The sequence below is a fragment of the Canis lupus genome, chromosome 17, assembly GCF_011100685.1.
Source record: "Canis lupus familiaris isolate Mischka breed German Shepherd chromosome 17, alternate assembly UU_Cfam_GSD_1.0, whole genome shotgun sequence".
Classification (NCBI taxonomy): domain Eukaryota; kingdom Metazoa; phylum Chordata; class Mammalia; order Carnivora; family Canidae; genus Canis; species Canis lupus.
In genome coordinates, this window is record NC_049238.1 from 54,530,300 (window position 1) to 54,556,722 (window position 26,423).

General features: G+C 48.2%; 2 protein-coding genes and 1 long non-coding RNA gene across 6 annotated transcripts in view; 1 reads left to right on the forward strand and 2 right to left on the reverse strand.

Annotated features, from left to right (window-relative positions):
* The window catches only part of CD58 (CD58 molecule), a 41,313-nt gene extending 33,006 nt beyond the window's left edge, over window positions 1-8,307 (reverse strand). The window contains exon 1 of the mRNA XM_038561872.1: window positions 8,149-8,307. Within this exon, the coding sequence (XP_038417800.1) occupies window positions 8,149-8,218 (70 nt within the window). The 5' untranslated portion in view covers window positions 8,219-8,307. The remainder of the gene's footprint in view (window positions 1-8,148) is intronic.
* A 928-nt stretch (window positions 8,308-9,235) lies between these two features.
* LOC119869734 lies at window positions 9,236-12,590 on the forward strand. Its single transcript, XR_005372635.1, has 3 exons — window positions 9,236-9,616; window positions 9,707-9,904; window positions 11,938-12,590. It is a non-coding gene; the product is annotated as an uncharacterized LOC119869734 (long non-coding RNA).
* Window positions 12,591-12,801: 211 nt separating this feature from the next.
* IGSF3 (immunoglobulin superfamily member 3) overlaps window positions 12,802-26,423 on the reverse strand; it is a 91,497-nt gene continuing 77,875 nt past the window's right edge. For all 4 annotated transcript variants that reach the window (XM_038561876.1, XM_038561875.1, XM_038561873.1 and 1 more), the window contains 4 exons: window positions 25,981-26,391; window positions 21,493-21,900; window positions 17,647-18,114; window positions 12,802-15,914 (listed from right to left, as the gene is read on the reverse strand). In XM_038561876.1, coding sequence (XP_038417804.1) covers window positions 15,664-15,914; window positions 17,647-18,114; window positions 21,493-21,900; window positions 25,981-26,391 — 1,538 coding nt within the window. In that variant the 3' untranslated portion in view covers window positions 12,802-15,663. The remainder of the gene's footprint in view (window positions 15,915-17,646; window positions 18,115-21,492; window positions 21,901-25,980; window positions 26,392-26,423) is intronic.

Sequence of the window (26,423 nt, forward strand, 5' to 3'; positions counted from 1 at the left end):
CCTTGTCCAGACCTAGGCAAGGATCCATGCTGTCAGGACTGCTAAAGACACGAATCTACTGCTCTCAGCTACCCCACCACTGCTTCCCTGTCTCCTTGATTTCAGCCTGAAATGGCAGCCACCTGAATCTCAGCAGGTGCTAAGCCCCAGGCCCCCCTGGTCCAGAAACTGCCTCGCGTGTGCTCTAAGTTGTCAAGCTACTCCTTGCCTCCTGGACTGAGCTCATCTGGAATGGAGATGTTGGAACCAACTAAATCAAATTCCTTTTGAGCTTTTCTATCTTCCGTCATGCTGAAGTATTCCCCATTTTTACTCCCTGTGCTTACAGTCCTTTTCCTTTCCCTCTCAATCTGCACAGTGGGCCGCAGCAACGTACCACCAGCCACGCTTGACTCACGAGCGCCTGCAATGTGGTCTGTTCAAATGATATGGGTTGTGAGTATAAATACCCACCAGGCGCTGGAGATTTAATATGAAAAAAGGGAATGTGAAATCCCTCATTAATTTTTTCTATATCAACTACATGCTGAAAATGAAAATATTGTGGCTATATTAGGTTAAATAAAATAGATGATCAAAATCAGTTTTGTCAGTTTCGTGTTATATTTCTAATTGTTAGCACTATGCCAGCCTATCCTTTCAAGATACCCACCTACCATCCTGCTCAAAAGGCACGTTTGTGAACTCATTAGGCTCAAAAGCCACATGTTCTTGTTGGAGGATATATCTGAGAGGAATAAAGTCTTTACTAGAGCTATTTAAGACTCTGAGTCTTTTCAAATCTGTTCTCGGAAGCCTGATTCAAGGTATTTCTATACACAATTGATCATTCCATGAAGAATTTCTTTATAATTCCTACTATTTCCAGGTTATTCGGTTCATAGTTGAGAAACTAATTTATGATGACACAGCCTTATTAGTTTCTTATTTTCTGGATGTGTATATAAAATGGCATTTTTTTTCCCCTAGTTTTTAACTGTTACAGGGGAAAAATGTTCAAGAAACTACACGGCAGTGAGCTTGGTGGAAACTCAGACACTAATCACAACAGACATTTTAGGGAACATTATGAAAAGGAAGTGAAATCCACTAGGACCCAAAATGGGTCTTGAGAACAAGCCTATCAAAATAATTTGGTTCCCTCAGATCTATACATGGTCAAGGTCACAAAAGACAGACCTATGAACTAGGGGTTCCCAGTTGGAGGCAGAGAGCAGACATGAACTTATCTCAGGGATTCTGGGCAAGAGTTCTCCTTACTTCCACTGGTTTTCATTGGAGCCCCAGAGTCCTTAGGCTAAGAGCTCACCAGACAGCCAGCAGCAGCTAAGAAGGAAAAGAAAGACCAAAGGGCACACTGGCAAGAAGATTTTTAAAAAGAAAAAAAAAATTAAAAAGGTCAAAAGAGAAGATTTTGTGCCTATAAAGTAACTGGGAGACATTGTCTTTTGATGCTGGTGGATGGGCGATGGGAAAGTTATCTCCAAGGAACTGCTAAGATGGTTTCTAGCACTTTTCTGGGGACACTCTCAGTATCTTAGCTCTTTGACCCCAACTATTCTGAACAAATAGAAAAGGTAGTATCCTGGTTTCACTTTCAGTTCTGAGACAGGTTTGATTTGTCACTACAGAGTCTAAGAGGCTGTATCCCCATGTAAAAGCTTCAAAAAGCCTTCTGCACTCAAGAAGAAATGTGAAAGGAAATCAAAAGAGAAAATTCCTGCAAGCAAACACTCCTGCCTCACATATGCAAGCAGACTTTCTTTCCGTTTTTGTTGTTGTTGTTGTTGTTTTAAGATTTTATTTATTTATTCATGAGAGACACAGAGAGAGGCAGAGAGACACAGGCAGAGGGAGAAACAGGCTCCATGCGGCGGAGCCCAGGACCCCGGGATCATGACCTGAGCTCAACCACTGAACCACCCAGGTGCCCCCATAAACCCTGGTATTTTAAACATTTATTTTTATTTTTATTTATTTATGATAGTCACAGAGAGAGAGAGAGAGAGAGGCAGAGACATAGGCAGAGGGAGAAGCAGGCTCCATGCACCGAGAGCCCGATGTGGGATTCGATCCCGGGTCTCCAGGATTGCGCCCTGGGCCAAAGGCAGGCGCTAAACCGCTGCGCCACCCAGGGATCCCAGCCCTGGTATTTTAAAAATACATTCTTGTGACAATTGGGGAAATCCATGCAAGGGTAGAACTTAGGTGATATGATGAGATTGCTGTTAATTTTCATAAATATTATCATGTTATTGGGATTATGTAAAAATACTAGAAAGTGAAATGTGGGTATATAAAGTATAACTATAACAAAACATTCCTAAATATATAAATAAATCCCCATCCTGAATTCTACAGCCCTAAGAAGATTTCCCCAACCTCCTGTAGATGATAATATTGAAAACAATCAAAAAAAAAAAAAAAGAAAAAAAAAAGAAAACAATCTTATGTGATTGGGAACTATGCTGTCCTATATAAGTTCACATGTCTTAGCAAAATTACTCCAGACAATGCATACATGTCACATACAAGAGATCACCTATGGGGGCGCCTGGCTGGCTCAGTCAGAAGAGTGACATGATCTCAGGGTTGTGAGCTTGAGCCCTATGTTGAGTGTAGAGATTACTAAAAAAAAAAAAGAAAAGTAAACTTAGAGAGAAGGAGAGAGATCACCTATGGCTCTTCAACTCTTCATAAAGTTTGCTTATCTAAACCTGGGTTGGATGGATTTTGAGTCAGATGGACGTGACCTCTGTCACGCTTTCATTTCTTTCCTGTATGAACTTGGACAAGGTACTTACCCTACCTAACCTTTGCTCTCCTCTTTAATAGTTTCTATGTAGGGACAACTGGGTGGCTCAGTGGTTAAGAGTCTGCCTTCAGCCCAGGGCGTGATCCTGGAGTCCTGGGATTGGGTCCCAGGATCGGGTCCCACATTGGGCTCCCTGCATGGAGACTGCTTCTCTCTCTGCCTATGTCTCTGCCTTTCTCTCTGTGTCTCTCATGAATAAATAAATAAAATCTTTTAAAAACATAGTCTCTACAAAAAAAAAAAAAAAAAAAAAAAAAACTGGTGTGACAATTAAATGAAAACAAAAATACTAAGCATGGAACCTGGAATGGAGCATATACTCAATTCATGACAGCGATTATAATAATGGATCTAGTTTTCTCACAGGACTACAGAACACTATTCTGACTTAGATTACCTACTTCCTAAATAAAAACATGGAGTCTTTGAGTCTCGGTTGTAGCAAAAAACATGAACAAATCTCACATCATAATGTGAGATAACCTAATAACTTAAAATGGAGAAAAGCTTGACAAACACCGTATCACCTAATGTCCAGATTTAACACTCTGTCTTGTTAACAACAACAAAAACAAAACCAATAAGACAAATCAATGAAAGGAACTTTTTAAGAAGGAGTTTATGGCTTTGCCTCTGCATACAAGGAAAGAAAATCTAGCTGGGGAGATAGCTGACAAGATAAAGGAACTATAAAAAGCAGTAGCAGAATAAGATAGGCTCTGCTAAACAGAGCTAACACAACAGGTCTCACTCAGCTTTGCCATCTGCCTGGCACTGCTTTGCTCTCTCCACGTGGTGTCCCGATGATGCACAGCAGGCTGGCTCTACCTTCCAAACATACCCACTACCTCTCATTCTGTCCCGCTCTCTTTTGTAGTCATTTCTTACCTGCGTTGTTCCTACGGCCTCCCCACTTGGTCTCCCTGCTCCTCCTTTCCCCTCTCTACAGACTGTTCTCCACGAAGCTGCCAGAATAATTCATTTACACACTCCAGTCATTGTAATTTCACTCCTGTTCTAAATCCTCCAAAATGTCCCATTTTGCTAGGAGTAAAAAAGTCGCAGTCTTTAAAAGGGCCCACCAAACTTTATCTCTAGGACCTAGCCCTGTGTTTACAACTTCATTTCCTACTACTTTCTGGTACCATGGTCTCCTTGAAGTTCTTTAAATGCCCGAAGCCTGTCTCAGGGTTTTTGCTGCTAGCTTCTCTGCCAGGAGTACTACGGCCCCAGACAGTTGCCTGGTCCAGGAGACCCTCTCCTGACTACACGGTATAGGACACTAACCACTAGAGAGTAGGGTGGCTTAATGAAATATCATGGAGTAGTACGTAGCTATAAAAAAAAGGAATGAGGATGATCTCTGAACTGATATGGAATGGTTATCCAGACATATGGTTAAGACACAAAAACAAGGTTCAAAAGAGTACATAGAGTATGTTACTATTGTTGCATATCTGTTTGTATCTACAAAAAGAAACAAGAAACAAATAGTACCTGTTAGGACAGAGGGAGAGGGTAGGAATAGGATTTCTCTGAGTATATCTTTTTATGTGGTTTGATTGGAACCATATTAATATTTTACATATTTAAAAATTAAATCAAGGGAAGAAACCCTAAAATTGAATAGAAACAAATTAATGTCACTATATTTTGAATTGATAGCCTAACCATCCAGAAGGAAAAAAAATAATCCAAGTAACTTTAAAAGACAGTATTCTGTACATATTCAGTGGGATATATGGAAGAATAAAAAGAACTGAAAAGAAACTTTGAACTTTACATGGTAAATTTTGTGCTTGGTAGTGGTCCTGGTAGAGCAATTATGAAACTATTTTGTGTTTTAATGTATATTAGGAAAATACACTGATTCTACAAGGAACAGAGTTCTCACTGTGGCAAAGAGATATAGAAACAGGGAATGAAGGAAGAGAAAGATGAACCACATGTTTAGATTAGTTTTAGCAGTAACGGGGTAGACTTGTGACTTCGTGAAAACTCTTTCCTAGCTATAAGAACTGATAGCCTAGAAACCATGACTCCTGTAGCTCTGAGCACTAGCACCCAGATACTGATTTCTAAAGCCCATCTCCCACTAAAAGGAACAAGGGAATCTAATGATTACAGGCTGAGACAGAAAAGGTACAAAATAAGTCCAGAACGTCTTTCTGTGCCAAAAAGTAGGACATTCTCAAATAGATGGAGACATGGCAAAGAACACTGAAGCACAGAGGGGTCCCCGTTTGCCCAAGTCTGGATCACCCACCACACATTAAAATAGATGACAAAAATATCATCTTCAGAAATATCATGGCTCCATACTTATATTAAAAAAAGGAAATTAAAAGGGGGTGCAAAAGCTCTTCATTACTGAAGAATGTCCACAGTGTAGAAAGAAAACTAGGGATAGGAAACTGCCAAATAAAAATATTTTATTTAACTTAAATTTCACTTATTTATTCATGAAAGACACAGAGAGAGGCAGAGACATAGGCAGAGGGAGAAGCAGGCTCCCTGCAGTGAGCCCATTGTGGGACTAAATCCCAGGACCCTGGGAGCATGACCTGAGCCGAAGACAGATGCTCAACTGCTGAGCCACCCAGGTGCCCACCATCTACAAATATTTTAATGGACTTGGGTAGCACCAGTGGATGCTAAAACACCAGGTGAGAGATTGTCACGGCACAGGAGAGTCACACAATCTCAAAGTGTCACTTGATAAGCCACATATAATTTATAAAGGGGAACAGGTGCCTCTGTGATAAAGAAATCTGGTGGGTCACCTTCACCAAAGAACCAAAGTTAAGGTCTCCAATAATGGGACAAATGGACTGCATCTACTCTCCAATGGGATGCACACAGAAGGACAAGACACACTTATGGAACAGTCCTGAAAGTTTTAACCAGAATGTAATCAGAAGGAAACAGATCATCCAAATTGAGGGACATTCTATAAAACTGATTTAGACCTTTGAAAAATAGTGATACCATAAGTACCAAAAAAAAAAGAGAGAGAGAGAGTTGGCAAGTTTTAGACTAAAGGGAATTAAAGAGGCAGTACTACCAAATATAGTGTGTGATCCTGGATCAGCCTATAGACTCTATCACAAAACAGTATTGTATCAATGGTGCGTTTCCTGATTGTGATCATGGTTCCATGGCTTACTGGAGACATATTGTTCTTAGAAGACATATGCTGAAATACTTAAGGGTGAGGTGTCATAAGATCTGCAACTCTCAAATGTTTAGACAAAAAAATTAAGTGTGTATAAACAGAGAGAAGTAAACCAAATGTGTCAAAAATGTTAGTAACTGGGGATTTCAGGAGAAAAGTTAGTGTTTGTCACATTGTTTTTTGCAACTGTTCTAAACATTTCCAACATTCCAAAGTTTTAAAGAATTAAAAGGAAATACGAATTGTGCCCACACCCCTTTCCTCCAAATTACTAATCTCTGTATTAGTAAATGTTTACCACCACCCAACATGTACATATTTACTCATTTATTCAGTTACTGATTCTCTCCCCCACTACTAAGTAAACTTCACAAAAGCAGGGAAGTCTGTTCCTTGTTGCAGCCCAGGTCTCACGTCTAGTGCCCAACACATAGTTGACAATCAGTAAGAACGTGTTTGTGACTGATGTTCACACTCTAGGAAGTACACACTATTATTACCCTTCTTCACCAGTGAGTGGTACTCTCTCTCTTCCGAGACAAGCCAGGCTCACAGAACTTTCCACCGGCATAGGAAAGCCTCAGAGCTCTCTGGGTCCTGTGATGGCATCCGGGCCTCCAATTACTCTCAGCTGCACCCTTTCCTCTGTACTGCTGCCAGATTATTCCTCCTCAATGCACGGTTCTGATTCTGTGAGGCCCAGAAAGAATTCTCTGCCTGCAGAAGATAATCGACACTCCCAATGGGGCTTGGATCAGGGCTCTGCCGTGGGGCCTCCAGCTCCTATGGGCACATTTATGCTCCAGTGACATTGGAGACCCTGGGACTGGGACTCTTCACTGCCCAGGTTCACCTTGTACATGCTGCTTCCCTTTTCCCCACATCATGGCACGCCCACACCGCCACCCATCCTCAGAGGACAGGTTCAAATATCCTTCCTTCCGTGGAATCTCTGCTTTACAAGAAATACTTGACTTCACAAAAGACCTTGGTCCCCTCCCTGTGCACGACCATCGCATTTTATGCTCAGCGTGACTTCCATTTACTTCTGTGCCTTGTACTGTAGGCACTTGTGCTATCTCTGCACCCCAACCCGCTAGGCTGTCCTCCGCAGACGCGGGTCCACAGCACTCCACGGAAGCTGAGGCAGAAATGAGGATGCAAGGTTGATCTGTAGCATGTGCAAGGCGGGCCCCAACAGGAAACCCTCAAGGAAAGAAGAAGTAGTGAAGGGTTTAGTACTGTGCTCCCTCCAAGAGTTTGGCTGTGACTCCGTGTGCAGGGCTTTGCGGGGGGGGGGGGGGGGAGGCAAAAAGGGAGACGGGCACAAGGAGTGGGAAAAGGATGAACTCCGTTCTAGACACGTGGAGTTCTTTGACGTTTTCAAGGGAGGGCAAAGGAGCACCAGCCGCCCCGCTCAGGACCCCGGAAAGATTCAGACATTTCCCTCGGCGGCTCGCTGACCCAGGCCGGGTTCTCGGCCCGCAGGAGCGGCGCAGGGGCGGGCGCGGCTGGGGCGCGGGGGGCACGGGGGGGGAAGGGGGGCGGGCGGAGCAGGGCGGCGGGGGTCACGGGGGGGGACGGGGGGTGACGGGGGCGCGGCGGGGCCCCGGCACCAGGCTGCAGCCGCGCTCCTGCGCCCTCCTCCGCTCGGGGCGCGCCGCGGATAAGCCGCGTCCTTGCGCAGGTGCGACCCGGGGCCGGGGCCGGGGCCGGTCCTGGGAGAGCTCAGCCCCGCGGAAGCAGTGAAAGGGCCGTCCGAGGGCTCGGCGACGGTCCCCTGGGGCTGGCGGGGCGGGGGGAACCACGAGCGACCTAGAGTCCCTGGAACGTCAGCCAGGGCACACCCTTCCGGAGGAACCCCGAGCGGGCACGACGGGGGTGTCGGGCCCGGCCCCGGAGCGCAGTCCCGCCCCTCCTCCCAACGAAGATTCGCGTGCCTAAGGTCAGAGTGGCTTCCTGGCGGCCCACGGGAGACTGAAGCGACGAGTCGGCCGGACGAGGTCCCGCCTCGCCCCGCGGGCTGCGTTCCTGGTCTCCAGTCCCCCTGAGCCGCCTCGACTCGGGGCGTCCGCCGGCCGCGGAGCCCCGAGGCCACCGACACCCCCAGCGCGGTCCCGGCCCCGGCCCCGGCGAGCCCGGGAAGGCCTCCACTCACCGAACTGGAGCAGCAGGCACATCGCGCAGAGCACCCCCGCCGCCGCGCCCCGCGCTCTCCCTGCGGCCATGGCGCGGCCGGCAGGCCTCCCGGCAGGACTCAGCCCGGACGATGGGTTCCCGGGTGGCCGGGGCCTCAAACCCGGGCCCCGCCCCGGACTCCGCCCCGCCCCGCCCCCGCCCCGCCCCCGCCCCGCCCGGCCCCGCGCCGGGCCCGAGCCTCGGCCCCCGCCCCCGCCCCCGCCCCGGGTCTTGCCCCCCGCCCCACCCCGGCCTCGGCTCCCGTCCCGGCCCCCCGCCCCGGGCCCGGCCCCCTGCCCCGCCCCCGCCCCCGGCCTCGGGCCCCGCCCCGCTGCGCCCCCGCTGCGCCCCCGCGCCTGCCTCCTCTCCCCGCGGTGCGGTCGCGCGCCCACCCGGACCCCAGAGTCGTTCCGCTGCCACCAGTCTGCTCTGCGGAGCTCCTCCTCCAAAGTGGCTTACGTTTTTATTTATCCATTTTTGGATTTTTAAATTTTGTTTATTTGACACAGAGAGAGAGCACAGGCAGGGGGAGTAGGAGAGGGCGAGCAGGCTCCACGCCAAGCAGGGAGCCCGACGCGGGGCTCGACCCCAGAACCCCAGGATCACGACCTGCTGAAGGCAGACGCTTAACCGCGCCCCGTGGCTTATCTCGGTGCCTCGCGCTCCTCCGGCACTTTCCCTGGACGTTGGGACGTGACGGAGGCCTCGGTAGCCCGGGATGCCGCGCTCACCGCCCCCGCGAAGCTGGCCCCCAGGTGCCAGGGGAACTGCGCAGGCACCGAGGGGCTGCCAAGGCTTCCTGCAGCGCTTGGAGCAACGGCCGCAGCCGCCGGCCCCCCGCCCCGCCCCGCCCCGCCCCGCCCCCCGGAGTCGCCTTCTCCTGCCAGTCACCGTCCTGGGGGAGTAGAACGAAAGCACAGGGCATTGGGGGCAACTGCTACAACGTGCCTGATTACCTGGTGCAGCCGGCCCCGCCCGTGTCACTCCGGTCCAGGCCACATTTTCCTTAAGCCTGCCCCCCCCCCGACCCCCCCAACACTACCTTCCCCAGAGCTGGGGGTCCTAGCCTTGGGTTTCTCCCTTCTCAATTTCCTCTTTGTTTTCCTCTTCCTCCAACTCAGCTGTGGGCTTTCCTTTACGCTGAGAAGTCGGTCCAGTCGCTCCGCACCGTTGGGCCTCCCCCCAGAACCCCCCACCTCAGCTGCAACAGGCACCTGGACACACCATCCTAGTGCTTAATCTTCTTAAAAAAAAAAAAAAAAAAAAGGTTTTATTTACTTATTAGAGAAAGAGCATGAGCCGCGGAAGGGGCAGAGAGAGAAGTAGACTCCCCGCCGAGCAGGGAGCCAGAATGTGGGGCTCCAGCCCAGGACTCGGGGATCTTGACCTGGGCCCACCTCAGACGTTTAACCCACCGAACCACCCAGGCGCCCCCTAGCCTAGTGGTGGTAAGAATTCTTGATTGGCTTGTCTGTCAAATTTGTCAAAGAACTCCCAGAACCAGCTCCCCACATGCCTTCCCGTCTGTCCCCTTTCAGAGAGAAGCACGACTTGCTCCTGCCCAGCTGTGGGAGGGAAGGGAACTCTGAAGCTCTTCCAGTGAACAGGATATCCTGCTGTCCTAATAAACACCAACCTGTCAGTTGTGAAACAGGGGAAATTGCCATATTGTTGCTGTCATCTCCATCATCCTCAAGCCAGGATCCCCAAACTACTCAAGACATCTGAACTATACTGTAAGGATTCATTAGTTCTTAAGTCAGCCAAAAAAATCTTAAGTTATCTAGGGGCGCCTAGAGCACACAACTCTTGATCTCAGCTCAGGTCTTGATGCAGCACTGTTGAGTTCAAGCCCTGTGTTGGGCTCCATGCTGGGTGTGGAGCCTACCAAAAATAAATAAATAAATAAATAAATAAATAAATAAATAAATAAATAAATAAATAAATAACCATAAATCCTAAAGGTATCTCTATCAGTGAAATGTGGGGGACAAACGTCATGTACCATGAAGTATCCTACCTTAAAACATCCCTACCATCTGTAGATACTGGAACGTGAGGCAGGTGCGGTGTATAGCACAAAATGGGAGAAAATCAAGTTTCTGCTCTGCCATGGGCTAGTAGGAACTCAGGCCAACTGAGAAAGTTAGGATAGGGTCAAACTTTTAGACACTAGAGTGCCCCTGAATATTTTTAAACTGAGAAGTGATGTAACAGCAAACGTATGCTGAGCACTTACTAAGCCAGGCCTTGCATTAAGTGCATTACCCCCAATTAATTTAATCTTCTTGCTGTCTCTAAATTCACAAATGAGAAAACAGACACTCAGAGAAGATGCGTGACTTGCCCAAGGACACATAGTAAGGAGCAAAACTGGGAGTCCAACTAAAGCTACATCCAAAGCACGACTCTTACCCCGTCATACAGAACAGGATGCAACTTTCAGATAGGCAACCATGCTGTCGTTTGGACCAGCCAGCAGGAGCGGTCAACCATCTCCAGAGCAGGGCTGGGGAAAATTTTGCCCAGTCACGTGGGGCTGAGAAGTATGCCTCAGGTCATGGTCTCCGGCCTTCGAGTAAAGAATGATTCATTAGGTCTTCTTTGGTTGGATGCTCTGCTGACCAAGACTAGCAGAACAGTGCCAGCTTTTTCATTAAGAGAAATGCTGTGCATCAAGCATTTTTTTAAAAATATTTTTTAAAGTAATCTCCACACTCAACATGGGGCTGAAACCCAGAACCCCAGGATTAAGAGTGACACATGCTACCGACTGAGCCAGCCAGCTGTCCCTTCTACAGCATTTTTAAGAGAGCTTATATGCCTAGCAGACTTCATGAATCAAAAGCGGCTTGAAAAGGTGGACCCGAGTTGGGCAATGGGCCAAAGAGGCTCTATTCATATATTGAGGACTTGCCCCCAAAAGGAGAGTGGATGTGTTTTTCATCCTCTGGCCTGTATTGAGAGCTCCAGTCTTATCTGCTTGTCACTGTAGATAATCATGAACCAGAGCTTTAGAAAGGAGGGCTCATCCAGCCTGCTCATGTGGCATAGGGCTCCTTTCTGGTATTCTGGCTCTAGTTCTTGCCAACCTTGGAACTACACCCCAGGAAACTTAAAAATCCCAGAATGAACTGAGCAAAACACGGATCCTAAACCTGCATACATGGAAACCGCCCCCTGCCTCTTGTGAAAATGTACCTTCACTTCGCTTATATAAACACTAGGGCAGATTTACACCAAAGGCATAGATGAGGAAATCTTCTTCCACAACGCTCCATTTCCCTTTTTACAATGTTTCCCTGGCAGAAAGAGAGCATTTGGGAGAAAAATTAGGCAAAAGTCATATGCAAGACTTAACATGGTACCATTCTGGATAGCCAGCCAAAAGATAAACAATCACATTTCGACTCCTGGCCAAGCCAGCAGCTGCAAGAAGTTGATAAGGATGCAGCAGAGCACAGGAAAGCACGAGTTAAAGCCTTTGAAAGGTTTGATTTCAAGAAAAGAAAGAAAGAAAGAAAGAAAAGAAAGAAAAGAAAGAAAGAAAGAAAGAAAGAAAAAAAAGAAAGAAAGAAAGAAAGAGAAAGAAAGAAAGAAAGAAAGAAAGAAAGAAAGAAAGAAAGAAAGAAGAGAAAAGCACCTCCCTCTGCTTTTTACCCGCTGCAATTTTTTGCATATTCTGTGCAATGTAAGAATTACAGATTGGTTTTCCCTAATAACGAATCACTGCCAGGGTTTCAATCATTCTATCCTTCTCTCTTTGCAGAAGCAGAACTCCTCCGAAACATCCCAGCCTTCGAGTGGTACAGAAAACGTGGACTGGTGTGCAGTGCAGGAAGGCACAGCTCCTGCTCCGTCCGGGGTCCTGGGGAATGCTTGCTGCCAATTCCAGGGTCTGGAAAACTCTCTGTCCTTGGGGAAGGATGGTGTGGTCTTTGTTGCGGAGGCCCTCTGTGGCCAAGAAGGTGGTTCCCCGTTCCTGCTCTGTGTCTCCATCAGCCTCCTGCCCCTTCCTATCACACCTGCCTATCCTTTTTTTTTTTTTTTTAAAGATTTTATTTATTTATTCATGAGAGACACAGTGAGAGAGGCAGAGACACAGGCAGAGGGAAAAGCACGCTCCCTGTGGGGAGCCCGATGCAGGACTAGATCTCAGGATCCTATGATCCCGTCCTGAGCCAGACGCTCGACCGCTGAGCCACCCAGGCATCCCTGTCCTGCCCTGCTCCGCTAAAAAGGAAAGCTGGTTCACAAGCTCTGCATTTTGAACCTGCCTGTTGGGCCTCCATGTGTGTGGGGTGTGCTCAGATCTGGAGGCAGCATGGCCTTGACAAGCAGTTGTGTACGTTTATTATGACTCATTTTCAGCAGATGGCAGTAAAGTGTCTTGAGAAAGATTTTTTTTTCCTCAACATTTGTACAAAGGCACTCTTTAGGCTGGGGGCAGGGCAGGGTAGTAAAGGCTGCAATCCTGGACCCTTGTGAGCCTCACAGGCCAATGCCAGAGGCAGAACTCCAAGCCCCCCCACCCCCACCCCGCCCCAGGGGGCACAGTTTCACAGAGGAGAAAGGCCAGTTAAGGAAGGGAAGAAAAAGAAATGCAGTGGGCTCCAGTAACTGTAAACAGCCATATTTTCAACATAATTTACTACAGGTCTCTGAAGTGTATATAAAACATTTTAGTGCAACATTTTACAAATAGTTTTCCTTTTAAAAAAACAAACAAAAACAGATCAACAGCTCTCTACATCATGCATGGGTAGTTTTCTTACCCTGTTTTTTTTTTTTTTTTTTTTCAACAATAAACGCAGAGAAACCATTGTTTGAAAAGAATATGAAAACCTGCTATAGAGACACCCTGATGAGCGAGGGTGTGGTCATATCCATGTCCTGGAATGGGCCTAGCACAGTGTAGTTTTTTCATTAATGCAACATTGTAGCTTGCAGATAGGTCAAGAGAACAGCTGGTGTTCTTCCTCTCCTGGTCCATGGCCTAGAGTTCAGGGAGGCCATGCGCAATGAGATCTCCCAGCAGCTGGAGGGCACCATTACCACTCATCTGACACCAGTTTCCATTGAAATGGCCGAGAAGGTCCTGTGATTTTCACACAAAGCTGAAAAGATCACCCTTTGATGGATACGCATCCCTCAGCCCCAGAGAAAATACATAGGGAAGAAAAAAAAAACCCAATTATTAAAATACTGGTTTCGGTTTCTTCCTTTCCAATCTCCTGCAACTGCTTCGCCTATCTAATTCCATGCATTTACCTACTTTTCTATAGCTGAGAGCCAATGCAGAGTCAATTCAAGTTGTTACACCTCCAGTTGCAGCCACCCCTCTGGAATCTTTCCTTTCATGCAGAGCAAAGTAAGCCATCTTCCCTTGTTGACTCAGGCTATACATTGAGGGCCAATTTCCCACAGAACGTCCACATGTCGTAAATGAAGAAATAGGGCAAAGGACTGCCTTTTTCCCTCACTGCTGAGCCAGTGGACTCTGTACCTCCAGAGCGTTGATGCAGCATACGTAATAAATGGGAATGAGCATATCAGGCAACAGGGGAGATGAAGGTGGTGGTGCCTACAACACAGTCTCACTGGAGACTACTGGTATAGGGGGAGGAAAAAGAGGCAGGTCTACAAAAGCCTGTGGGTCACCTGGCTCTCCCTCAGCTGTGGCACAGCATACCCCCAAACGGATCAGCACCTGCATGGCTTCCCATGGGGTCCGTTCAGTCTCAGGAGAGACAATAAGCTCTCTGGTTAGACTTAGCTCCAGAATCCCTGGTGGATTTTTTGAAACTGGGAATTCCCTTGGAATTTAAGATGCAAGTTCAAGAGGAAAGGAGGTGGTGGGCTCTCAGCCAGGCAAAATATAGGAGCTCCTGGGTGTAAACACTTCTCCCATGGAGCGAGCACAAGGAAACACCTGTAACCCACACGACCACTGTGCCCCGGGGGAGCCAAGCATGTTGCCCCATAGTGTAAAGCAGTAGGGTGACGCTGGCCTTGTTGGGCTTAATGAGCGGGCATTCGAATGAAAAGCCACCATAACAATGAACAATCAAATCACCTAAAACCATAAACAAGATCTAAGAAGGCAAAGGGCAAAAGCCCACACAGGCATGGGATGATTCTGCACTGAGACTGGGTCATTGGAATGGGTTACAACCGGGCTGTGCCTGGACCTCTCCTGGGCAGATAATTCTCATAGCAGTAAGACACAGGGGGAGGGAAATGGTGAGTTAGAAATTGTTACCTTTGAGGAAAATCTGAAACCAGTTATTCCTCGTCTGGTCTCCAAGGTCAGGCTCTGGGAACCAACCTGTCCCACCACAGACCCTTGCAGGAACTTAGGTGGCAGCCCACCCCATGCCCATACGGTATATGGGGTAGCTGCTTTGGCCTTGGTGGTTCAGCTCAGCACTGTCCCCTTTGCAGGCTCACTGGCCACTTTCCCTTAAAAGTTTGGCAAAGCACCTTAAAATAGAAGCCCACCCACTCACAGATCAAGCTCCTACAGAACAGATCAAGCCAACAACTAGCCTTTTCCCCCTTCCTTCACAAATCATTGGCTTTGATCAGTATGAAAGTGAGTAGCTGCTAAAAGCAGCCCTCTGCCCACTTTAGCTGGCAAACGGTGAGCTGTTTGGAGCTTTTGACTTATTATCCAACAAAGTTGTTGTTGTTGTTTTGGCAAGCTTGGGATGAAGCTATTTTTTTTCCTCCCTGACCAGCTAGTCGGGCACCATCTACTCCTAATGGGGTTATGCAGGATTTCTCCTGTACATACACAATTCTTTGAAGCAAAATTCAACACTTTTATCTTGACTACAAAGTGGTTCCAACAACTCCAGCTGAAGGAAAAGATACAAATTGGGCCCGCACGACACATCATTTTCAAGTCTCATTAAGAAAGTAAAAAACAAAACAAAACAAAACAAAACAAAAAAAAAAACGTTTGGGTGGGTTCTGATCCACAGGCAGTGTTTTCAAGTGTGCAAAAACAGTAAGTCTTGGAAGAGACTCCTTTGCTCCAGAAAGTTCATCCTTCCTTTTGCCATTGGTGGTGTATTAAGAGAAGTTCATCCGTACCGTTACGGATCCAAAAAGGGTAAAACCAAAGGGATCTAAAAAGAGTCCATTACAAAGAATGAGAATCCCTGTAACATCTACCAGAGAATACTATATAAATTGGGAGAGTAGATGTGGCATTTGGAGCTACTTGCTACATTACCAGAAACAAAAACAAGAAGCCTAACTCTGCAGGGTAAGGACAACTGCTCCAAGACGGCCAAGCAACCAAGACTGCCACCTAGAGGCAGTCTGTCTCTGTGACCCATCAGGGACTTTGAACCCTTCTCAAGTCTTGACAGTTTTCAGCGGCAGGGAAGGCGCTCCAGAGTTTGGGGGCCGCGTCTGCTGTGCGATCACAGAGCAAAAGGCAGGGAGAGTCTCAGCTCCTCCATGGCTGAGGTACACTGGGGTCCCCTTAGTCTATGGCTCCTGGGTGGATACTGAGCACAGGAGGCTCCAGGCAAGTGGGAGAGTAGTTGAGGTGTGGTTCCTTGATCCATAACAGGGGTACCCCGTTCTTCCCATCCGAGTTCTTGCTTGAGTTCCGGCTCTTGAAGCGCACCAGCAGGATGGTGATGACGAGGATGCCGAAGATGGGGAAAGGGTAGAAGAAGACGAAGTAGAAAAGCGCGTCATTGGAGCAGATGATGGACTGCAGGGTAGAACCTGAAACAGAGGCATGACAGTGAGGGCTCTGTTCCCAGAAGACCTCACCCAGCCCACCCTGTCTTTCCCCTGATGCTGCCCAAGGGAGGGAAGAGCACCCTCCCCGATCATAGCCTCATTCTCACAGCAGTGCCTCTTCCAGTTCATAGCTGGAGACTCATTTCCCACTGGGAGCTAGTACTGCTGCTTGGAGAGCCATGTAATAAAATGTAGTTTGTTGACTGTGGGCCCAATTGCATCTAGATGGGGAAGCTGACTCCGCTTGGGTCTGTGACTCCTGCCTGGTGACATCTGACATGTCCTTTTGCACTTGCTTCTGCTCCAAATGTCCTTCTTTGGGATGTCACATATACTCTCCCTCCCAGCTTCTGAGAGCAGTTTTACCGGAAGTGATGCTTACTTGCTTAATGTTATCAGTTGAAATGCCATCACAGGCTATTTACAAATGTCCACAGTGTGTCTGTGGTTGCATAGAATTCAGTGCTACTTATTCCTGGATATGCAAGAGAATGAAACCCACCCCCTGCCCACTCCCCATACCCAGTCGAGGTCTGCTCTGGTGTAGACCTTAGCAGGGGCCCATTTTCTCTGGAAAAATAAGGCTGCTGGGTGACCTCTGTGTTCTACAAAGCTTATTAATAAATAAGGATATCCACAGTGGGCAGATAAATTGTGGTCTGAACACCCTTGCTTGTACTTTTGGGTTATTCAGTAGATTGTTGGGGGGGGGGGCGAGTGTCTGAGTAGGATATAGGCTATTCTCTACTTTCCTTTCTACTGCATAGCTGTTGCTCACTATTCTTAAGAAAATTCAACATGCACTTATTAGATTTCCAAAATATATAAAATTGCTGATAGTCACTCACTTTTGACTTACAAAGCCTCAATTTCATATGGTTCCATCTACTAAATAGGAGGTAGTCAAAGAAAAGAAAAAGCTGACAAAACTAAAAGACTCAAATCAAAATTACCTGGTAAAATGTTTTGGCTGAAACAGAAAATAAGTTACAATTTCTAGCAGATTTTGTTATTTCTGCATTTAAGCCGATTCTACTATTACAAATGCCATCTTCAGTTTGCTTGATCCCACACTTTGACAGAAGGGCAACTAAAAGAGTGCCTTGTTGGAACGAATTATTCAGGTCAGTGATTATTTCTTCCAGTCTCTGGCCACAGAGTCCCTTGATCTGATGAGAAGTCTGAGCTTGGGACCTCTCTGGAGCAGCAGCTGGTGGGGGGCAGTGCCCTGCAGCATCACTGGTCTTCGTAGACAACCATGCAAAATCCACCTAAACCTCTAAGTCGCCCTCCAAAATGCACATATGAGCCCGGAATATGGGAGGAAACAGAGCAGTGATGTGCTTGGGCTCCTTTTTTTTGTTTCCTTCTTAGGAGTCTAAAATACGCTAACTGGCTAAAGGGCAACTAGGTGGGATATTCTAGAGAGTGACACAGTAACACCTACCAATATACTTGGGTAATGAGATCTCACTAGCATAGAATCTGGTGGAACCTCAAATTGATTATGAAGATCACATGGTATGTTATCACTTTAACTCCTATCCTCAAGTGTCAACGTATGAATTGGTACATCAAAGCCGAAATGCCCATGACAGGTGGGGAAAATGCGTCTTAACCCATACTCCATGTCTGATCCTATTCTTCCAGACTATTGGAACCAACAGTTGGAACCAACAGGGACATCCTTCCCCTGTAACTTGGGAAAACTCACTTGTGTCCAGGACTCGGATGCCGATGGGGGCCGACTCCTCTTCCGTCAGCCGGTACCACTCCTTCTGAGGGCTGGGCAGCCACTCCTCCACACGGCAGGAGTAGTTGCCTGTATCCCGGGGGCTCGCCTGCAGCACTGTGAGCCGGTAGAGCAAGGGGGAGAGCCTCTGAAAGCGAAGCCTGCCCTCCCAGGGGCTGCCTTCTGGGCCAAAGACTGCATCCGGGCCCACGCTCAGCAGGGCCATCCGCTCCGTTGGGTCTTCCTCTTCTTCCTCATCCCCTTCCTCCTCCTGCTCTCCCAGGCCCAGGCCGTCCCTTTCTCCTCCAGCTCTAGTCCTCAGAGAGTACCAGGCCACAGCAAAGCGGGAGTCCTGACTTGACCGAGAAACAATGCTACAGTCCAGCTGGAAAGCTGCTTTCTCGGACACTGTGGCATTGGGGACCACTGTGTCCACCTGCAGGGCAGCATCTGGGGGAGACGAAGGGCAAAAAAAGGAAGAAGAGGTGTTTTTCATTCCTTTGCTCCAAATAACCTGAATGTCCATCTCCCAACACATGATAGTTACATAGTAATATATGACACATACACAGTGAAAGGAGTAAGGGGGTGGGTGCTGTGTGCAGGGAGGTGTGGAAGAGGAGTTGAGAAAGAACACTGTGTACCCTAAAGTCACTGTATGCAGAAAAAAATGTATTTTATTTGGACCCATGTATCTGTTTATATGTGCATGAAATTTCTGCAGAAAGCTGGTGCCATGGCTCCTTATGAGAAGGGCCATTTATTTTCACTGTAACCTCTTGCAGTGGCTGACATCTATCTGGAACTTCAGAATGTGACCTTAATTGGAAATAGGGCCTTTGCAGATGTAATGGACTCCTACTGGATTTAGGGTGGGCCCCAACCCAATGCCTGGTGTCCTGATGAGAAGACAAGGGGATGCACAGAGAGAAGGATGAGTGGATACAGAGGCAGAGACTGAAGCAATGCAGCCACAAGCCAAGGGGATGCTTGGGGTCATGAGAAGCTGGAGGAGGTAAGGAAGGATTCTTCCCTAGAAGCTTTAGGGGAGCCTGGCACTGCTGACAGCTTGCTTCTAGACTTCTAGCCTCCAGAACCATCAGAGAATAAATTGTTGTTTTAAGCTACCAAGTTTGTGCTAATTTGTGATGGCAGCCCCAGGAAACTAATTCACTCCTCAGCAGCTTTTGAGCTTAAACTGTGTGTATGTGGACTGTTACCTATGCCACAGTGAATCTGAGGAGGTAAGTATTCTCCAAGGACTGAAGCCCAAGAACAGAAAACAATCCTGAAAGGGCCCCTCACCTTGAGCACAGAACCCCCCAGAAAGGGGACACAGACAGCATCCTCCCAACTGAAATGGGAGACACAAAACAGCCAGCGAGAGGTACCCAAGCAGGTGAGTCACAGTCACAGACATCACCAGGGAGCCATAATCTGTTCCTTTGTTTTGCTGCTGCCTTTCTTTTTTTTTCTTTTTCTTTTTTTTTTTTTTTTTTTGGCTCACTGAGGTAGGTACTAGAAAAATAATTCATTCCCTACCTCCTAAATGGCCTGTTTGGTTCTGTTTATGAAATGCTCATGAAAGATGCCAACACAACAGCAACAAAAGTAGTGATACCAAATCAGATTCTGCTTGGATGGAGACCAAACAGGAGCATCTCCCAAGTATTGTCCGGGTTTTCAATGAATTGGCTTAATGTTGTTCACAGGTGCACATAAAGCTGGAGGTCCCCCCACCTTTGTGGGGGCTTTGCCAAGGCCCCTCCACACTCCCCCATGGCCCATCTAGAATCTCAGTGTGCACTGCTGGTACAGGAAGGCTCAGGTTCTGGCTACAAGTGGCAGGAATGGCGCCTGGGCCAGGTTGCCATGGCAGAGAACATGCTGGAGGGCAAGGTGGCAGGCCACAGGATATCCAGTCATAGGCAACCCATACTCCTTGACTCATTGGCTTATCCTTCCAGAGAGCACGGCTGACTGTAACCTCAGAGCCATCAGAGAGAAACACTGCCAATCAAGGGGCAGTCTAGGGCACCTTGGCCCTGCAGAGTCTGTCACACTAGTGTCCTAAAGCTCCCAGCAGCAGGCCAACAAGACGCAATGCACTCAAAATGGCAAGATGATCAGAGACCACAAGACATTTAGTTCCTCAGAGGGGCCTCTTCCCCATCAACTCTCCCTTTGTTTTCTTCTCATCTGAATGCTTACAATCTAAAGATTTGTTTATTTGAGAGAGAGTGAGAGTGAGAGCATGAGCAGAAGGGGCAGAGGGAGAGAGAATCTCCAGCAGACGTGGCACGGAGCGCAGAGCCCGACCTGGGGTTTGATCTAGCAACCCTGAGATCATGACCTGGGCTGAAACCAAGGGTCAGCGCTTAACTGACTGCATCACCTGGGTGCCCCTGATGCTTATAATTTAAGCATTTAAATTTAAATTTCCTGGCCCCTTCCAGTGCCTTGTCTGCAGTAATGACTCAATACGAGATTTTTTTTTTTAATGAAACTAATGTCCACCGGCCCACGCCCCCTCCTTCCCTTTAACACATCTAATTTGGTTGCCCATGTCTGTCCTCTTCTAGAATTGACCAAACCATGTCCCTATGCAGACTTTAGCACTATTTCCTGTTTCAAGGATAAGCCATAAAAAGAGGTTTGCCTCTGCCTCTCCCCTGTACGTTACGCTGGAATGCAGCTGCCACTCCATACGTATCTGTCTGCCCCTGAGCCCCGGGGTTGGGATGTGCAAATGGGTGGGTGTTGGGGGAGGAGAGTGTTCAGCTGCCACCTCTCTACAATTTTGCCTCAGGGGGAAGACATGCAGCAGTTTCTAGCCCCAGTAAAAAGAAAAAAAAAACAAAAGCTCATGGGAAATGAGTAACTCAATGCAGAGGTGATTTCCCGTCCAGCTTAGGCAAGACACAGAGCAGTGAGATAATGCCCCTTTCCTGTAACAAAGGGTGTATTCACTCCTGAAGCGTGTTCCATGACGCATGGGGTCAGCACAGCTGGGTCCCGCCAACAAAAGAGAGCCACTCTAGTGAGATGTGGAAATGTGACAAATGCTTCCAACAGACCACACATAGGAACACTGGGATGTGCAGAAAGCAAACAAGACAAAGCATTCCCACTGACACAGGCCACAGGTTCATTTCTGCTCCCTGTCCTCTGGGGGACTGCTGCCGTTTTGCTACGACTGGGATGAATGAGGCTGTGATGCTGCAGAGGACCAGGAGCCTGGCTTCCCTCTGCTTTCGTCTTGTGTTGAAATGCATGACCATAATTACACTGAGTGATTATGTGCATATACATACATTAGAAACAGCAACAAGGACAAGAGAGGCCACACGGAACAGTCATTGGTACCACTAATGTTATTAGAAAGTGAAAGACTGAATCTCATCTTTTTCTATTTAGGGCGTGCTACTTCTATTTAAAGCATGCGAATCGATTCTTTTCCACTGAAAATACATATGCTTAATTTTTTGAAACCACATGGCCACTGTATCAAGACTTTTGCATATCCACCACCCTCTGAATCAGAATGCACTGTTTAAAAAAAAAATATTCTCTGTTCTAAAAGAATTAATTGAAAAATGCTATTCTGGTTAAGAAACAGAATCACTCTAGGCCAAAGCCAGATGTACAATTTTCCATTTACTAGGGGGGAAAAAAGTTGAGGCAATTCTGAGTGCAGATGCAAAATATAAGTGCTCGTATATTTAGCTGCAAACACTGTATGAACACAATTTTGTGCAGTGCACAACACATGACATTTGCAGGGGGAAATACCCGAAGCAGTAGGGGCCTGGGGACATGAACACTCACCTGGCCGCATGACAGTAACAGCCATCTGCCCAGCTGTGTCTTCTGCCCGCTTGTACCACACGCCGCTGGGGCTGGGCAGCCACTCCTCCACCCGGCAGCTGTAGGTGCCACTGTCCTGCACCGCCACGTTCTGGATGAAGAGCCGGTACACGCCTGACGAAGGACTCTCCAAGTGCAGCCGCCCCTTCAGGTTGTTCTTGGCCGCCTGCTCTCCATAGTGGAAGGTGGCCTCGCGGCTCAGGAGGGCCACGGTCTCCCTCTCCGGGTGGTTGGGCTTCCACACAAACCACTCCACCACAAGCTGGGAGGCTGTGCTGGTACGGTTTAGCACCACGCACTCCAGCTGCACCTGCTGTGTCTCCAGGACCGACAGATTCCCCTGTGCCTGGCTGAGCTTCAGGCGGCTGTCTAGAAAGGCAAGGAAAGACATACGAGCTGCAAGGAGCGACAGGTGACGGGCGTGCACGCGCAGTGTGTGCCTTCCCCACACCAAAGGGCGGAGGCACACACTCGGTTAGCAGAAACATTTCCCAGGTGTGGTGCCTGGCACGTTCAGAGCCCCTTGATCACGCATCCGAGTGCATGGACTACAAGCAGCTCACGGTAACAGCCGTCCCCCAATTTATAGCTCATCAGTTCAGGTGCATAGGAGAGGACAAGCATGAAGTATAGATGACTCCACATCTAAATGACAGCAGCTGGAACACCTGGGTGGCTCAGCCAGTTGAGTGCCTGCCTTTGGCCCAGGGTGTGATCCTAGAGTCCTGGGATCAAGTCCCACATTGGGCTCCCTGCATGGAGCCTGCTTCTCCCTCTGCCTCTCCCTCTGTCTCTGCCTCTCTCTCTCTCTCTCTTTCTCTCATGAATAAATAAATAAATAAATAAATAAATAAACAAATAAATAAATAAATAGGATCTTTAAAAAAATATAAAAATAAAAAAAATAAATGGCAGCAGCCCATGAGCATATGGCTAGGAGGGGCCAGGCAGGAAAGGGCATGATGAGACCCGCCCCCGCCCCCCTCTCCCAAATCTTGAAAATTGACAGTGTGATGGCTAGAATATGCTGGACCATCCACCACGAAAGACCTGCAGAAGCGACAGTTAAGTGTGTTCCTGAGCTGCCCTTACAAACTGCAGTTCTTACTTTGTCGGGTTCTCTCTCAAGTTGGGAACAGGACTGATCTGATTTCAGTAAAGAAAAGCCTGATACTGATGGAACCGGTGACTTGAAAACTCAGCCAGTCAGATTCTCCTCCCGAGAAAAAGTGTCACTAATGATGGCACACTCTGATGACACATCTGTAATTTCATAAAAGGTCCTGATGAGTGTATCTGGACCACGGGGATCAAAACCCTACAAAACAGTAAAAGTACAGAAGCACATGGGCAAGGATACCTCCGGAGTGACACCTGAGGAGGGGGAGGGCTGTGCATGATCACTTTTTTACACCCCAAAACTGTCAGAATATTTTACCATGCAATGCAGTAAATTCTGTAATTAAAAGGTCTAAAAGAAATAAAATAACAGAAAAAAAGGGGTGCCTGGGTGGCTCAGTCAGTAAAGCCACCCACTCTAACTAGGGTGCTATTTTAGTTAAAATGAGCTAGGAACACCTCTCTGAGGAAGAATGAGATAAATGAATATCTATGGTCAACATGTTCCAGGCTGAGAACCTGCTGGTACAGGCCAGTCAGTAAAGCCACCCACTCTTGGTTTTGGCTCAGGTCATGATCTCAGGGTCATGAGATCGAGCCCCACGTCGGGCACCCCGCTCAGTGCAGAGTCTTGCTTATGATTCTCTCTCCCTCTCCCTCTGCCCCTCCTCTCATTCCCTCTGTCTCTTTCAAATAAATAAAATCTTTTAAAAATTAACAGAAAAAGTATTTTAAATAACCAGTCACCCAAAACACACATATACATATACACGTGTGTACATGTGTCTGTGTATGAAGATATTAACTCTAGTTGTCTCTGGGTTGAAAGATTATTTTCTTCCTTTTTCGTGTGTTTTCCAAAAGCTCTATAAGCATATGCTTTCTCATCAGGAAAAGGAGAGGGGTGGTATGTAGAGAAAAAGAACTAGAAGCAGGAGAAGAAGAAAAACAACAAAGAAATGAAAAAAAGTCTCCACTGAGAAGGAGGGCTGTGTTGTTTTAATCAGTGTCCTGTGAGTTTGCTGTTTATAGCGTTAGCATTCCCACAGAGATCTTACTACATGTGTTTTGACAAATACTCGTGCAGCCCTGTGCGTTGGCCCAGTTAGCTCACTGTGAGTCTGTAGTCTCAGATGGGGAAGTTCCCTCGATAAATTTAGGATCCACCGAGAATCTTTTAGTTTCTGTACAAACAAGCAAAGGCAAAGGATGAATGGTGCCCAAGGGGGGAACTCGAGGTGGGCAGGGGATCCTGTGCTTCTTGCAGAGAAAGTGACCAAAACCGAAAACAGACAGGAAGAAACAGAAACCTAAAAGAACATCTGTGAGCCAAATGACAAGTGTCCGCGTTCAAAAGCCCCGAGGACTGGCCTGAGGTTTCTGGAAAAACCAAGAGGGAACAGACAGACCAGAGCTTCCCTCACAGTGTGCGCCAGCAGAAAGGGGTCACAAAGGTGTCATCGAAAGGCACCAAGAGTCCTGCACTGGGGCAGTCTTAGCAACACAGCACCCCGAGGGAAAAGAGGGGACCAGCCCCACTGCAATCAGCATGGGCCAGGCCACATCCAGGCCTCTGCACCTGGTACCACATGCTGTCTGAACCAGTATTTACTGAGGCCTCCTGGGAGACATGCTGTGCAAACACAAAGGTGAAAAATATATATACACACATTTACTTCTATACATAATATCTGATAATAAATGCGTTTCCATAAATACAAATAAGCAGTTTGTAGTTACATATGCAGAGGTAAATAAACAGAATGCCAGGTGGGGATGTATGCTACACAGGGGACAGGGAAGAGGGTACAGGGTAACTAGGGTGCTATTTTAGTTAAAATGAGCTAGGAACACCTCTCTGAGGAAGAATGAGATAAATGAATATCCATGGTCAACATGTTCCAGGCTCAGAGAACAATAAGTACAAAGGTCCTGGGGTGTTCGAGGAGAGCAGCCATTCATTCCTCATTCAGTCAGTATTTATTCAGGGTACCATATCAGTGGCTGAAAATACAAAGACACAGCCCTGTCCTCAAAGTACTTAAAGTAGAGTGGAAATGAAATGCAAACATAGAATTGTTACACTTGGTGTTTTATAAGGAAAAAGGAGCCTCTGGTGATGTGGGAGAAAGCAGGGAAGGCTTCCTGGAGGTGGTGCTGAGTGAGGTCTTGGGGATGTAGAGAAGATAGGGGAGAAGCAGAAGGAGTGAGGCATTCCAGGCAGAGAGGACAACAAAAATGAAGGCATGGAGATGAGACTTGAGGTGGCAACATAGCACCCGGGCCCATCAGGAAGGACAGGCAGCCTGGTTGTTTATACTGCAGGCTAAGCAGGAATGAGGGATGGAGAGGGAGCTTAAGGCCACATTGTGGGGGGAGTTCATAGAACTAGAGCTCTTAACAAGAAAAGGGAGAGTGACATGGAAAAGATAGGACCTGGGGCACCTGGGTGGCTCAGTGGCTGAGCGTCCGCCTTCAGCTCAGGGCGTGATCCCGGGGTCCAGGGATCAAGTCCCACACTGGGCTCCCTGCAAGGAGCCTGCTTCTCCCTCTGCCTGTGTCTCTGCCTCTTTCTGCATGTCTCTCATGAATAAATAAAATCTTACAAAATATGTATATATATGACCCAAACTTCTTCTGGGTTGTTCCAGGAGCAAATGTAGAATCTGGAGGGGAATTACATGGAGGGGATTTTTCAACAAGTAGGACTGCCCTGTGGTGGATGGAACAGAATGGGGTCCTGTGGAGGTAGGAAGTGCTCCCTCCCCCTGAAACATTCCAGCAGAAGTCAGGGGCCATCCCTGGTCCGTCTGGCAGCAGAATGAGGGCTGCACCCACAGGCTCTGAGTGGGCAGGTGGTGGTGGGGGAGGGTCAACTTTGGAAACAGGAAAGGCTACTCCCTGGGCTGAAACGGGTGATAAGGAAGAAAGGGGAAGCAGAGGAGGGAGACCAGAAAGCACCTTTCAGACGAGAACGCTGGGTATGGAGCTGGCACCAGCCCGAGATGTGGGGTGCCACCTGCAAACCCAGGAGAAGATCCAGGTGCCGCCGGGGACCCTGCCGCGCCGCCTCCCGCTCAGCACGGCCGCCCCTTGGGCTTCTGCCTGGTGAGAAAGATGCTGCCCCTAACAGCAGAGTCGAGGGTGCTTTCCTGAGGTTGTCCTCGGCACCAGAATGCACCGCAGCCAAAGCCAGCCAAAGCCGTGCTAGGACCCCGGCCTGTGCGCCTGCCCCCACCCCCAGCCCTGGCCCGGCAGAGCCCGCCACCCCCACGCCGTCTCTCTGCGCTAAGCCCACTGGCCCAGGACGGCTCCACCCTGTGTCCTCACCTGGCTGCTTCACAGTGACTTCTGTGCGCCCTGAAACCTCCTCGGCCAGCTTGTACCACGCATAGTTGGGGCTCAGCAGCCACTCCTCCACGTGGCAGTAGTAGCTGCCGCTGTCACTGACCTCGGCTCTCTGCACGGTGAGGCTGAACAGGCCCCCGGACACATGCCTCTCGAACTGGAGCCTGGGCCGCAGGCCCTCGTCCTCGGCATAGGTGCCAAACTCGAAGGCGGAGCTGTGGGTGGTCTTCAGGATGAGCTTGCCGTCGGCGTCCGAGGGCTTATGCACGTACCAAAGCACCGCAAAGTGGGAGTTCGGGCTGGTCTGGGACTTGACGGAGCAGTTCAGCTGGATGGGCCTGTTCTCCACCAGGGTGAGGGTCCTCTTGGATTTGCTCACCTGCAGCTTTGTCACTGCAGAGGAAAGAGGGCCACTTGAGCAGAAT